The 14,835-nt window shown below is 34.5% G+C and overlaps 2 protein-coding genes across 3 annotated transcripts in view; one reads left to right on the top strand and one right to left on the bottom strand.

Annotated features, from left to right (window-relative positions):
• Reck (Reversion-inducing-cysteine-rich protein with kazal motifs) overlaps positions 1 to 1,165 on the top strand; it is a 29,939-nt gene extending 28,774 nt beyond the window's left edge. For both annotated transcript variants that reach the window (XM_085185766.1, XM_085185765.1), the window contains exon 18: positions 157 to 1,165. In XM_085185766.1, coding sequence (XP_085041892.1) covers positions 157 to 789 — 633 coding nt within the window. In that variant the 3' untranslated portion in view covers positions 790 to 1,165. The remainder of the gene's footprint in view (positions 1 to 156) is intronic.
• LOC146539132 (brefeldin A-inhibited guanine nucleotide-exchange protein 3) lies at positions 1,156 to 13,905 on the bottom strand. Its single transcript, XM_085185764.1, has 24 exons — positions 13,670 to 13,905; positions 12,548 to 12,678; positions 11,891 to 12,010; positions 11,371 to 11,548; positions 10,910 to 11,039; positions 10,388 to 10,567; positions 10,200 to 10,298; positions 9,885 to 10,112; positions 9,328 to 9,564; positions 9,156 to 9,208; positions 8,865 to 9,036; positions 8,515 to 8,629; positions 8,199 to 8,363; positions 7,810 to 7,981; positions 7,431 to 7,554; positions 6,841 to 7,015; positions 6,558 to 6,699; positions 6,184 to 6,394; positions 5,863 to 5,956; positions 5,459 to 5,611; positions 4,869 to 5,066; positions 4,444 to 4,617; positions 1,654 to 4,263; positions 1,156 to 1,466 (listed from the first exon to the last, which is right to left on the bottom strand). Exons 1-24 carry the CDS (start codon positions 13,752 to 13,754, stop codon positions 1,254 to 1,256), a joined length of 6,159 nt encoding a protein of 2,052 aa, XP_085041890.1. The 5' UTR covers positions 13,755 to 13,905; the 3' UTR covers positions 1,156 to 1,253.
• Positions 13,906 to 14,835: the final 930 nt, after the last annotated feature.

The raw sequence follows: 14,835 nt of genomic DNA, 5'->3' as shown, positions 1-14,835 counted from the left end.
AGAGACAGCGAATTTTAGATTTTGAAAAACATTATGAAACATACATATATGGAAAAATAAATATATGAAATAAAACCACTCAAGCAAAATATTATTTCTTGTTTTTACATTTATATATATATAAAATGTCTAATATACTCCATTAATATATTCCAGAGTGGCACAGTTTGCGGACTAAATGGCGTCACATACGCTTCAGAATGCGCCGCGTGGGCCGAATACGTCAGCGTTGATTACATCGGCCCTTGCTACGCCGTTGGTCCCATATCCGATGAAATGAAACCCAAATGTCTCTTCGAAAGAATAATATGTCTCCCATTAAAGAAACCTGATTGTTTAGGGTTCACCGCTCCTGGAGCCTGCTGCCCTAAATGCGGTGGTGCTCTTAGAATATTATATTCGAAAAAACAAATCGATAGAGCACTCTATGCTACTAATATTTCCGCAACAGTTATTAATTTACATAACGTATTATCAGCCTTAGATAGACATGTGAAAGTAGCTGAGTGCGTTCTCAGAGGGTACTTGACTATTGAAACTGAAATTTTTGTTACCGTTGAATCTATTCTACCAAATCCAACGGATTTACAATTACAGGTGTGTATTTTAGAAGCGGAGAAATTAGCTGATCTCATTAATAGAGAGAGCCCGCTCATATCTAGTGATCTAGGACTTAGTGCTTTATCATACGCTTTAACAGTTCATACGTATCCAACTAAAGGTGCTTCTTGCATAAGTTTATCAATTATTGTATTATTAACATACTTCAGTTTTTTAATATTAAGGTAATATTTTACATTTGTAAATAGGTATCGTTTGTAAATAGATATTGTATATAGACATGTTACATACCAAATATGATAGCGTTATATTATTAGAGTAACTGTGCTTTGGTCCGCTTTATCGGCACTTTCGTTGTAGAATATTTGATATTGTGAGTTATATGTGCCATTTTCGTAGTTAAACTAGATGCATCAGTATATTATTTAGACTGAAGTAGGCATTTTATAAAAAGACATGTAAGGCGTAGTCTATATATACCAAATATGTAAAACGTTATATTTTGTTGTTTTGTTGACAATAACTATTTCAATATATTTGTATTATAAGAAGAATATATATTTATGCTTAGAGCTGAATTATAATAAAATTCGGTTCATGAGTACACAGTCATTTTATTTTATATACGCACAACACTTATTGATTGGAATATAATGTTATAATGTGACGTTTATAATATCACTATTAATTGATTACTTACATCTAAGTTCTGTTAAGTCTTTTTTATCGAAAAATATATTAATTCTATCGAGTAGTTGCGGTTCTGTTACAGTTTTGGCGAGCTGCATGAAGCCAGTCTGTAGCACTGGATATACGAGCTGGAACCGCTCTAAAGGAAATGTTAGAACTAACTCTAGATATGCCATCAATATGTTCTGGAAGCAATTCCTTTGCACCTCCAAGTCCTGGAATTAATAAGATTAAACTTAACAATTATAAATAGCTCAAATAAAGCAGTTTTTCGATTCCCATTTGGAGGAATAAATTATTTTCATTTTATGGGTTTGGTATCAAGACAGAGTCCGGTTACATAGTCTAAAAAACAAAAAAATTCAAAAACATCTATTGAAACAGTTATTATTGTAAAATTACCTTGTTAATACTAAGTGTTCGTTGCTGCTCTATTTCAGGTGGAACAGGTTGTGGTGGGATCAAAGGTTCGATATTTTTACTTTTTTCATACGTAGGTCCATCGCATATAGTTATATTCACTTTTCTGCTCCCATCGTTATTTTCTGATGCGCAACGCCGTTTCAATTGAACTGGGCTTACACTAGTTTGTGGATATTCCACAGATTTTCGACTACTATGTTTCATTGTTTCAATATCGTTGTTATTACTAATATTTTTATTGGACTCTTCTATGATGTTTTTTATGTTATCTAGTTTATCATCACTATGTTCTTCAACAGTACATACAGTTTCTGTTGCTATTTCACTAATAGTGTTATTAGATTTAAAATCTGCGAATGTGAAAGGTTTTGGCTTATCAAATTTTTCTTCAATTGATACGGTAATACTTTGATTCTCTTGTGTTATAGCTATATCTGGTGCTTGGATTGGATCTTGTGAGTAGTAACGTTCGTAGTTGTTAGAAGATGTATCCGATTCCTCTGAACTGCACGATACTCGTTCCTTAATATTTTCACAATCTTCAAAATCGGTTATATTTATAAGATGTTTTACATAGCTGTTGCATACTAGTTCCCATGTTGCTTTTAAGTCAAATATTTTCATTATGAATTGATCATATTCTAGAGTCATATTTAACGTAGTTTTATAGCTATTTAGTATAATCGATACATCGTTTGATTTCAATTTAAATTTAGCAACGCCACTGAAAAATATTTCTGTCAATGATATAACTTTTATTAGCCAAGAAGAAGAGGTTTGTTTATATAAATTAGCAGCATGATCTAAGTTAGATACTTTTTGAACAAGAAACTTAAGTCCAGGTCTTGAATCAAACTGCATTGCTCTTGTATATGACAATTCTAAACTTTTGAGTAGAAGGTCCATGTTATTCTTGTTTAAGAAAAACTTATAATTACATGTATTTGTGCCACTCTTAAGACTTTCTAACAATATACTGTTGATTCCACGAAAAACGTCCGATGACGCTTGTATTAACACGGTCGCAATGATTTGGACTAATATCTGATGAGCCAAAAGGCCGACCACTAATCCTCTATTGGGTATTCTAACAGTATACAAATCAGGATTTAAGCTGTTCAAAGTTTCTTGAAGATAAATGAGGAAAATATAACTTCGATCGTCAATTAAATTTTGTGCAGAAGTTTTGGAAGATTGTTTTAGATTATTATCACCTCTTAGTTGATCTGTCAAAAACACTTGCTGAGCCATAGCATGTAATCGTACATTGTCGTTCACGGAACAATCACGGCGAGCTGCCACTTTCACTATGGCTAGATCACCGTAAAAGCTATTTGAATGTTCTTTGAAAGCATAAGTCAGTTGTTTGAGAGGACTTAAGCTCACATTACATGCTCTATGTAAGCTCGTACAAATTATTTCCCATTGATTATCTGTGAGTAAATGTCCGGAAGTTAAAATAATATGTCTTATACAAGACGCTCCTAATCTAGCAATAGGCTCTTGAGGCTGCGCAATACATTCGACTAGTATCAACATTATTTGTTTCAATGCAAATGAAGCTTCTAGACTTTCTATCGGTTCAGGTATTACTCCATTTTTTTCTTCAGTAGTTGTCCTCTCTATATTGATTTGTTGTAATTGGTGTAAATATACTACAATAGTATCAGTGGTCATACCACAACACTGTTTAAAGTTTGGCATAATACTGTCCCAGTGAGAGTTGACATTTGCAATTTGCCTCAACCAATTTTGTACAGTTGGCAAAAGTAAGTGATTAATACAATGCAGTCCAAAATGTGTTCCAGGAACTTCCGATATATTTCTTAACAACTTAAAAAGAGTCTCCATAGCAGCCGGCTGATTTTTCTTTGAACAAACGACTGTAGCTGATATTAGTCCTTCAATTAGAACATACCATACTTTTAGAATATTACTAGGCTTATCGAGTTTTAGTAAACAATTATTCGTTGTATTTGATGGCGGCAAACTCGTTGATAATTTTCGATATGAAATTAACTCCTCATCACAATTTTCATTAACAATATATTTCGTTACATCTAATGAGCCACTTGGAATTATAGGGTCTACTACAGATAAGGGTAAGTCGCCTTTGATTTTGTTACCTGTATTGAATATGGGACACTTTGGCATGTTATACATCATAGTCAAAATGTCGGCGCAACTTTCCAAATGATACAAAGCTTCTCTACACATATCGACTATTACCTTTTCTGTCTTTTCTTCACTTAAAGGTATAAATTTACTATTTTTAGAAAATTTTAAACTCAAGCTTGGTTTAGGTTGGGTTGGCGTTGTCACTTTTTTTGGCTTAACTTCAGTCTGTTGTGCTTCTTCATAATGTAACCCTTTTATATGGCTTAACAGACATAAAATACAATCAAGTGCTGCATTAGCAAAAACTAAAGTATTATCTGTATTTAGAAAAACTTTAAATATCTCAAGAATTGCGGAGTACTGGTTTGAGTTGTTGGCAGCGCGTAATGTATTAAATAATGGTCGCCATCCTGATCGGATTTCCATCCTGTTGGTCTCGACAAATTCACATATACAAGAAATTATTTGTTCCTGAAAACAAGATAATTTGATTTTAATTATACCTAATATATTAGCATCTTATAGTGTGATGATAATGATTAAACTTTTGACATTATTAAAGAAAATATTTAGTATTTTCTTTTATAATATCATATAGTATAACAACTTACTATAATTTTACCCGAATAATTATAATTTTATTTTTATTACCTGAATATCATCATCACATAATTCTAAGCACAGTAGATTTTCAAAAGGTTTTAAAAGAGCTTCGTTGAAATGGAAATGTGGGAGTTCAACTTGTTGGTTCAATAACGCAGTGGCACAGTCGTGGAGGCATTGTATGGCGAGACTAGATATTTGAATATCCTTGTGACACGCCGCCTATAAAGTGAATATTTTAAATATTATTAAATAGTAATTTTAATAACTTGTCTTATTTTATTTCAATTTTAAAATCAAAATTTGTTTTTTCAAGTTAGGAAATGGAAATAATTTACATCTAATAATTTCATTTGTAAATTCAAGCACTTGCCAATTTTGACACGGCGTTTATATTTTTAAGAGTTATTCGCCATAGTTGATGAGTTAAATAGAAAAAAGGGGCGATTTAACAAGAAAAAGTTCCTCCAAACCTGCATAAAATGCGGGCCAACAACCGTCCATATGGCCATGCGGTGTGCCAACGGTCGCGCTGCCCGTAGGCACCGCAACGCTACGTCGCCCGCCCGGCACAGAGCGCGTGCGGCCTCGCCCCCGTTGGAGACGGACTTGCCCTTACGCCACCATGTTGTGTTGTTGTTTACTATGTCTTGATCCCATGATGAGAATAGCTATGAAAATATTTTGTTTTTTTTAGTTTCACGCTGTATCACGCATATAGCAAGTGATGCAGAGAGAAGTTATGGAGAAAGGAAAGGGGCACTATAGTGGCCTTTAGAGAAATTGAAAATTTTTGTAAGTTTTTATTGCACGATCTCACTTCTAGCCAAATTTCATAATTGTAGGTCTACGGGAAAATTTCTATATTTTATAAGTTAACAAACAATAACTTATGAAAGTATGTAATGAGTATGCAAAAATAAATTTGTAATGATTTTTTTCTATGAAATATTTATAGAATCACACTTTTTGGATTTTTTTTACAGCAAAGTGATCCTATGAGGGTTCCGTTTTTGTTCTTTTGAAGTACAGGACCCTAAAAGTACAATAATTAAATAAATACCAATCTATGGTTATGTGCGACCAAGCGCTGTAACGCCGCTTTGAGCGTGGGTAGTGTAGTAGTGGCTGCGAGTCTGGTGAACAGCGCGTCCGCCACCGCTGACAGCGCACAGCAGACGCGCGCGGCACCCGATCCTGATATTATGTTGCCTCCCTATTGAGAAATGAAAGTTGAATGATTATATTTTTGCTTCCTGCTGTATCCTGCACATAGCAGCGTAGGCAGAGGGAACCTGGTATTAATTATTGGTATTCAGATACTTTCGTTCTCCATTTTCCGCCGATTTTATGAAGCATTGCGTGTTGAGTGGTGGAATATTCATGTCTAGATTGTAGGTCTACATGTTCAATGAAGATGAAGAGTTAACAATTACGAATTATATTAATTAAATAATATATTTATACCTCTTGTCTGCATGTTTCTACTATTTTCGCCACAGACATATCGTTGTTAGGATTGTCATCTAGTACAGGCTGTAGAAAGTTAAAAACATCGACGCTGAAAAAAACAATACGACCAAGTTTTTTTACAAAATTAATTATAATTCATTATATTAAATTTTATATTTATAACTCATCGTATATTTAGATATTAAAAAAATATTAAGAGCCCGTGGTGACGCTCAAAATTGAGTGGAAAGTAATGAACGAAGTGCTTTCTCTTCTGCTTATCCTACGTATCATAAGGGGAAAAGTGTGAAACAAAAAAAATATTGAATATCTTACCAAGTTTCATCATCACGTCCATCCAAACTCATTTTGGCATCAGCTTGAAGTATAGAAACAGTTTTATTTCGTCCCGTTTGCATTGTAACTATAGGAGTTGCGTTATTCCCTTGCTGACCAAACAGTGAGTGTTCGAAGCTGGATACATATTGGCAAGCTGCGAAGATGTGCTCCCAACATTCTGGTGCTTTTGAACCCAATTCAAGTCCACCTGAAATGTATTATATTTATAATATTATTCAAAAGTAAAAAATTGATCTAATAATATTTAGTGTTATTCACTGTAGAGGAGTAGTCCTCTCACTTTCCGTCGGATTCTGGAGGATTTAGGTGTTGAATTGAACGGAACTCATGATGATGTATAATTACGATACCTGATATAAGAATATCTAATGATAAAGCATGTGTTGATAATATTTTCCCATTAGCCGGTTGTGAGATCGCGGAGTTTGCTAAGAGCGCCAATATGCTGCTGCAACGATTCTGAAGACTCAAAGTTGTGCTTATCCTTGCCGCCTTTAAACAAAATATATTAGTAAGTATTTTGTTATACTACCGTACTTACAAAATAACATAATTATATTAAAATAATTTAAATAGAGAAAATTCGTAATTAATATAAATAAATTATATAAATAATTAAAACTCCAATATAACCTTATGAAGACCTTCCAAGCACTGTATAGTTAGTCCTTCCCAGGCGATACGTTTACGTTTCCCGAACGTGTTTATTTTCGTGGTAATTATGCCTCGTATGTGCTTTTTGTTTCTGTACCCTGTCAGCGGACCACTCAGAACTGTTACCATAGAATCCCAAATACAGGTGAGAATTCTAAAAGCATTTTAATATTATTTGATTATTTAACATACTATACTCACTCAAAAAGGTTATAAGCTCAAAGCTTAAAAAATATTTATAAATTTAAGTATAAATTATATTAATTAACCGACTTCTGTAAGAAAAGGAGGTTATCAATTCGACTGTATGTTTTTTTTTTTGTTCTGAATTTGTTAAATTACTTTTGAAACATATGCTTTTATATATTTACGGTGTTTGAAATTAATCCTTCTACGGAAAGATTCATCCTTCCATCCTTTTTTCTTTCGAAACGTTGTGTATATTTTTGCACGAATATTGAAAAGTTATGTAAAAATATATACTTTAGATGTCTACAAATTAGTATATTGTATAAAAGTATAGAGAAATATAATTATTAAAATGTATAAGCAGTGTGAAGTCATAGCACCTTCTAGCCCAGCGTAAGCTGGCCTGGTATTGCGGAGAGTCGTTCGTGTTGTTATATATCATAGATACTTTTTTCAATTTCTGCCAATCCGACATTACAGGATTTTGATCCAAGCCTCCTAGATCTGTGAAAAAAATATTTCATAAGGGAATATTTATATTTTTAAATAGGTGATTAGAATTAAATAATTAGGGAGTGAAACATTCAATATTCTGAATTCTTCGCTCTGGCAAAGGCAATGCTTCGAGAATTCGGCGGGAAATAGACATCGGAAGTTTTTTAAAAGGTACGAAATCTCTTAAAAATAGGTTCCCAGGTTCCCTCTGCCTACTCTACTATGTGCTGGCTAAAGCGTGAAGCTGATATAAAAAATGTGTACCTGATAACAAATGTATAAGTGGATGTTCAGAAGTAGTAACGTCTTTCAGCAGATCATTAGCGAGTACTTGCTGGTACAACTCCCGGAGCCAGGTCGCTGACAGGTAAACTAATACACCACTATTTTGCACTTCATCTACGAATTCGTCTTCTGTTAGTGGTACATGAGTCTTCTGAAATGAATAATATAAAATGATAACTTAACCATGTATTTTATTTTTTAATTGCTACAGTACGGTCAATGAGTCGTGGCCGTTATAAAGTTACCTTTTGCGCATTATTTACTCGAGAAGAAAATAATAAAATCGATCTAATTTCTGGGCGAGCATTGTATGCATATATATATACGGGAAAAAGAAAAAAAACAAACAAAAGAAAAAAAATACTCACATGATGTTCCCCATAGTATCTCGCCCGTTGTTTCAAAGTGAGCAGCAGCGCGGCGTACGTCGCCAGGTACACACCGTCCGCGTTCATGATGCAGGCGGTGGCGGGCGGCTGCGACGCGTTGTGCTGGCAACATTTTGATGCAAAATCTTGCATCGCTTCGTCCACCTGGATATTACATATTATCTACTGTTTATTTGATATTGATATATCACATATTATTGTATTCTTATGCTTCAATTTATAAGGAATGTGGTGCTATTGCTTACTTAATTTTTCCGTTAACTTTCTATATTTAAATAATAAGAAAGACTATCACCTCAATGCAAGTCCTAAGATTAATAAGTTTTGGCAATAGAGAATTCTGTAAAGTTTTCACAAATTGTCTGGCATTATGTCGTTCGAGGTCCACGTTACATTCTGTTATAGTGCACCTGAAAACGAATGCATCTTTTTATAATTTGAGCAAATTATCATTGAAATTTAATTTACGCAAATTATAAACCTGGCAGGTATTGGTTTTGTTTATATAGCAATAGAGCAGTAGCGCCGGCTCCGCCATTTAATACATAACTTCTTGTAATAAAAAAAATGGAAAATGTAATATTTTTTCTGCTTATTCGGCATTTTATATACCTAATATGTGATAGTAACTTATTATCCACGTACCTTCCGAGGTTTAATGTTTTGGGTACAGTTTTGGTTCTATCATTAAAAGGTTCTTTTCTTGTAGTCTTAGGTGACGCAGGATTGTTGGCTCTGGAGGGCAAAAAAACATTATCGGCATCTGAATCAGCTTCAGCTTCACTTCCCGAGCTTACGTTTTCTGGACCCGATGTATCTGGAAATTACATTTAGTTACTAACTCTCCCATTTTTTCATATCAATAACATTCATTATAAAGCTAATAACCAAATACTGGAGCCTATAATAAAAATAAAAAAAAACGAAAATATTTACCAGATGAATCATGGTCTTTGGACTCACTACTTTGCAACACTGCGACAACATCTCTGTAAAAAATAAGATAAACATTACAAGGAGTTAACTAGGCTATGTATAATATTTTCAATTTAATAAAAAAGTCCCTTTCATTTTTGCTTTCAATAAAATGAAAAATTTGGGATATTACCTGTATGGACTTGGTAATCTCGCCAACGTCTGATAAGTCAGAGGTCCTGTATAGTCAGCATCTTGGAGTTTTGGCCAATGATTGGTGATCAATGTAGCTATATCGAGCGGTAAATATTCTACGGAGCCAGAACAGAACTTTTCTAAAGCATCCAGTAGAGAGAACACACATTCCACAGCAGCTGCAACTACTTCCGGATTGCCACTTCTTCCACAATCTTCTATGCCATCCATTATTCTTACATCGTGAAAATAGAAGAAATATTTATCTCTATTATATTGGTACCGAGATAAGAAAAACTGAGGCCAGTAGTGACGCAGGACTGTAAACACGACAGGTTGTAAGTGCAATTCCCAATTAAGGAAATAAAATATTTTCATTACTCTCATCTCTTGGAAACACTATTTGGAACTTGTATTTAATTTCGGTCTCAAATCCCAATTTTAGTCGCTAAATATTTCTTATTTTCTTGTGTCAGAGTGTGAATAAAAAACATCAAAATAAGAATAAGTAATTATTAAAAGTATAACAACAATCTTGCGGTATAAATTACTTACAATCTTATAATGGCCATATCATCGCTATGTCGTTCTGGATGATCAGTCTTCTTGATCAAAACCAATTGGGACAATCGTTTGGGATTCGAAAGCAGCTCTCTAACACTTCTCAATGGCTCTACCCGATGTTGTATTGGCGGGTACAGAAGCATTCTGTGGTAGAGCGCCTCAAGGACTGGGCGTAGATTTGATGTAGAACCGACAAGGCGAACCAGTTGATTGGCGATGCTGAAAAAAACATGTATAAATAATATATAAGTCAATTATAATATATAAGTTTTAAATTTGACATTTTAATTAGTCGAGGTCACTTACCTGTAAATAGCTTTAGCTTGTTTACTATTAAAACTCGGAGCACAGACCAGCGCTCCAGATCCTCTTCCCGAGTCATCTACTAAATGTCCATCGTGTTCCCTTTAAATGACAAAAATGTTTCATTTATGTAAACAAATAGCTTTATTAAGTACGTGCCAGCATTGAATAAGCGCTCTTTGTCCTCTTACCTAGATTTAATATTTTTATCCACTCTTGGTGTTCCTAAGAAGGATATAAGTGATGGACAGAATTTCTGCCATAGGAATGTTGTAAAGTGTGAGTTCCCACTCACTCGCTCCGAGAGGCTTGACATTAAAGTTAACAGACAATCTAGGAAGAACAAAGCCAATGGATTTTGTTTTGGTATTCTGAAACAAAATTAAATTGTAATTAAACTGTTTATGAAGCCATAGAGGCGCAGGGGCAGAAGTGTGTGTTTGTAATGTGACGGTTGAGGGTTCGATGTCCACTTGGTGGAATGATTATTATTATTTATTATTATTTTCATTACTTTGCGTTTTTCGCTGAGACCACCACCACCACCACACAATACGCAATGCGTGAAAAATTCGGGGCAAAGTGGGGAACGGAATATTTTAAGGTCCTTTAGGTTCCCTCTGCCTATCCTTCTATTTGCGCGATGCAGCGTGAAGTGTGAAGCTGATAAAAATAAACTATTAATTAATTTATGGTGCGTGAATGGAGCTTACAATTGTGTCTCTGCAAGTCTGCTACATAAATACTGTATTACTGGTATCACTTCACTGTAACATCCTACTGCCACTATGTGGTTTCTACCCAGTGGTGAACCTTCAGACAGAAGTTCTTGACATTCTTCATCTGAAAGAATATATCATAGATGTTATATCTATATATAACATGTTATATAATATATATATAACTATTTAAATAATTAAATTATTAATTAAATTTGTTTCTCTATTCTATTGACTGGGGCAAAATAAATTAAAGTTTACAAGATCTTCACGCTTGGAAGGTGTTTCTTTTATCTTTATTCCTGAGGTTATTTCAATAAATAACCTTAGGAATATATCTGATTTTGAAATTGAAATATTTTTCATTCAAATACACTTTTGAACATAAAGCAAGAAGAGGTAGTCCATAAAAATCGCCTATTTCAATATTAATACTAAGTATATATCCATCTTACCCAACTGCGCACAATAGGCTCTCAACATCTGCGCCGCGGCGGCCCTGGCGGCAGCAGCCACGTGCGGCGCGGCGGCCGCGGCCTCCCCGCAGCGCCCGCACGCCCACACGCACAGACGACCGTTGAGGGTGCGCCGCGGGGAGAGCGCCATTGAGAGGTACATGCGGAATATTTGTACCTGCGAACAGAATTTACTATAAAAGTCCAAAAGTAAATAGTTTTTTATTTCAATAATAATAGAAATTTCATTATTAATAAGAGGTCGTCATGACGAAGAGGCAATAGTGTGTGACTAAACGCAATGGTTGTGGGTTTGTTTCTCACTCAGAAAGTAAATTAGTATTTATTAATATTTTTCATTTATATTATTAATTTCTCAGGCACGCTTCTCTGGTGCAATAAGGCAAATCGGGCGTAGAGGCGAAAGAGAGGGCGAAACAGTTACGCATTTTATAGATTCATAAGATTTAAATATGCAATATACCATATTTTTAATGATATTATAATATTTTTTTAATACCTGCGTGTCGGGAAGATGGTACATAACGGAAGTGGTGGCGCAGAGGAGCTGAGACGGCATCCATAGCGAATCATCTTCTGGTTCAATTCCGCGGTGAAATCTATCATCGCGTAATATTTTCTGAAACAGGAGCAGTCATATAATTTTATATATATTTACATACTTAGGTAAGTTCATTGCTGCCTATATCGTAATTTGTTATTCGACTTAAACCTCCAATTGAATAAAAGCGTGTCAAAAAAATTATAAGAAGTTCAACAGTCTCTATTTAAAAATAGGTAGAAATATGACAAATTCCTTTAGTCATGCGAGGCTAGACAAAGGAAGTTCCGCAAAAATCAAGAAATATTCCAAGGGGGACAGGGTGTACTATCACGTGTATTTATTTTTTATTCAAATGCGCCGCCACGATTGCAGGACTCAGCTCGTCAGTTATTCTGTTGATATGATGAAACCGACATGTTGCTGATGATGCTTAACAAGTTTTTCAAGTATTGCTAATGCATGGTCTATTAGAACAGCTATGTTTTTTACGTAATTACACCATTCCATTTGTTTCCTTGCCAGTCTAAAACAAGCTGCAAACTTTCTGTTTAGACATTTCTATTATGGTCCTTAACTTCCTTGAAGGTAGACTTGTGGTATTGCAACACCTACATGAAACCCCTGGAGAGCGAATGCGACCAGGCGGGGGCGCTTGCTCTCTAGCGCGATCTGCAACGGCAGCAGGCACGCGCGCCGCAACTCGTACGACGCCCGACGGCTGCTTTCTTGTAAACATAGCACTTCTGGAAATTTAATTTTACTTGTATTAATTGATGTCGAGAACAGGATGTCACAGTCTACTTTTTATTTTCTTCTATTTTAGCTTTACGCTGTATCCCGCACATCGAAATGTAAGCAGAGAGAACCTGGGAACCTAGTTTTAAGACACTATGTTGCCATAAGAATACCTCCGTTTCTCACTTTCCGAATTCTGGGGGCATTGCGTGTTGAGTGGTGGAACTCATATAAAAATCTCTTAAGCCTTGTTTTGTTGTTGTTGCGTAATTCTGGCTAAGGCGCGATTTCTAGGTTTTTTTTAGTTTACTACTCTCTTTGAGCTCCAATATTAGATGTTTCTGACCTTTGACTTATAGGTATGTATGTATATGTTAACATAATATTATGATCAGCACACTTTTTTCTATATTTATATTGCGACCCCATACAACATAAACGTATTGCGTATCTTCGGGGTATACCCTATCCAATAAATAAATTAAACTGCTCAGTAAAAAGAAGGCTTAATTTAATAAAAAATTATAACTTATTAATATTAACTAAAACCACTGATACATTAGAACGAACCAAATATAAACAAAAAATGTAAGCGTAAATGAGGGTAGAAGTATAAATATTTTATTGTTCTTACATATTTTTTCGAAAAGTGCCTAAGTAAAATGCTTTTAAATTTATATAAGACGATCTCTTGGATAGCTTTACCCTATCCAACGAAAAACAATTATCAAAAATTGATCTGCCCAGTATAATGAAATAAGAATCCAGCTGCTTTTTTTATTAGTTTCAAAACATAGGTAATGAAATGAAATACGCATCTACGTCATAAGAAACGTCATAAAGACTATTATATGACGTCATCAAAACAATGAAAGCTTAGTAGCGTTATATCAACGAGTATTTAAAAACATGTATTATATTTTTTTGTTTTTTTAGGTAGATTTGTTAGTTATTGTAATTTAAATAAAAATACAATTAAGTAATATATAGATATTTTACCTAATGCATCCTGACATGATTTTTTCAAAGAAATAAGCTTCGGTCCAGTAGCTTCCCTAAAGATATCTTGGAGAAGTTCTTCCATGTCAACCCCAAGTAAAATTCATTTTACACTTTCTTCTCCGTGTATGAACACTGCACTATATTATGTTTATGAATTGCGATTTAGAATAAAATGATTATATTAACTTCGTATGGAAAAATCACCGAGTGGGTGTTTCGCTTATCAGTCGACCCGCGCAACTAGACATGGGCGTTACGTAGCGTCACTAGTTTCAGAAACTGCTTACAAGCCAAATCACGGCATAACTAGTTTCGGGCTGTCGTCGAAACTAGTTATGCCGTGATTCGGAGCTACGCGGTTATTCGAAACTACACACGTGTTACGTTGTGATTATGTTCCTTTACACATAGCCATTATTTCACATACGTAGTTGCATGAGAGTAAACAGTAAGCACTAATCAAGTTACATCGACACTAGCACAGTTGTATCTCGCTCTATTATAGTACGTACCGCAAGAAAAAAAGAGACGAGAATAGGCGAATTTGATTGAAAAGCTACAAACATTGTACTTTTTTGTATTAAACACCCAATGAAACGAAAAAGCGATTCTAAAATGTAAATGCAGAAGTTAAACTATATTATTTATATATATTTTTTTTTAAATTCCAAGAAAAAACCATATTATTGTTAATAGCTACATTGACACTTATATAGTTGCATCTTGCTCTATTTTAGTACGTTCCGAAAGAAAAAAAGAGACGACAGTAGTTTAATATGTATGCATTAATGCAATTCGATCGATTATTAATTTATATCGATAATTGAAACAAAACTCTGCCTCGACACCAGAGCGAAGAAATGAAAATATAAATGTAAATAAATATTTAATTTCCTCGATTGGCGATCGAACCCGCAACCGTCGCGTTACAGCTACGCCCTTGTGCCGCTGCGCCAAGACGGTGGATTTTAACCAATTCTGAGTTTTTTTTGTTTAGCGTGACGTAGCTTTCTTAATGTTTATTATTTACTAAAATAGGTTCGGTTACAATGGCTTGCGACGTTCACTTCACACTTGTATATCTTAAGCACTTGGGATTTTTTATTCGATCTACTAAGACTTTTAAGAATTCCAGTTCAGTTATTATTTTATTTAATTCATTA

This window comes from Heliconius melpomene, chromosome 5 (genome assembly GCF_056956725.1).
Source record: "Heliconius melpomene rosina isolate 202511_hmr_F chromosome 5, ASM5695672v1, whole genome shotgun sequence".
NCBI lineage: Eukaryota > Metazoa > Arthropoda > Insecta > Lepidoptera > Nymphalidae > Heliconius > Heliconius melpomene.
This window is presented reverse-complemented; position numbering and strand designations above follow the sequence as displayed.

Coding starts and splice junctions, on each gene's coding strand:
- LOC146539132 (XM_085185764.1), bottom strand. CDS start 13,754: ATGGAAGAACTTCTCCAAGATATCTTTAGGGAAGCTACTGGACCGAAG. Junction 10,299..10,387: donor GATAAAAATATTAAATCTAG/GTAAGAGGACAA, acceptor TGTCATTTAAAG/GGAACACGATGGACATTTAG. Junction 8,630..8,864: donor AAAACATTAAACCTCGGAAG/GTACGTGGATAA, acceptor ATTCGTTTTCAG/GTGCACTATAACAGAATGTA.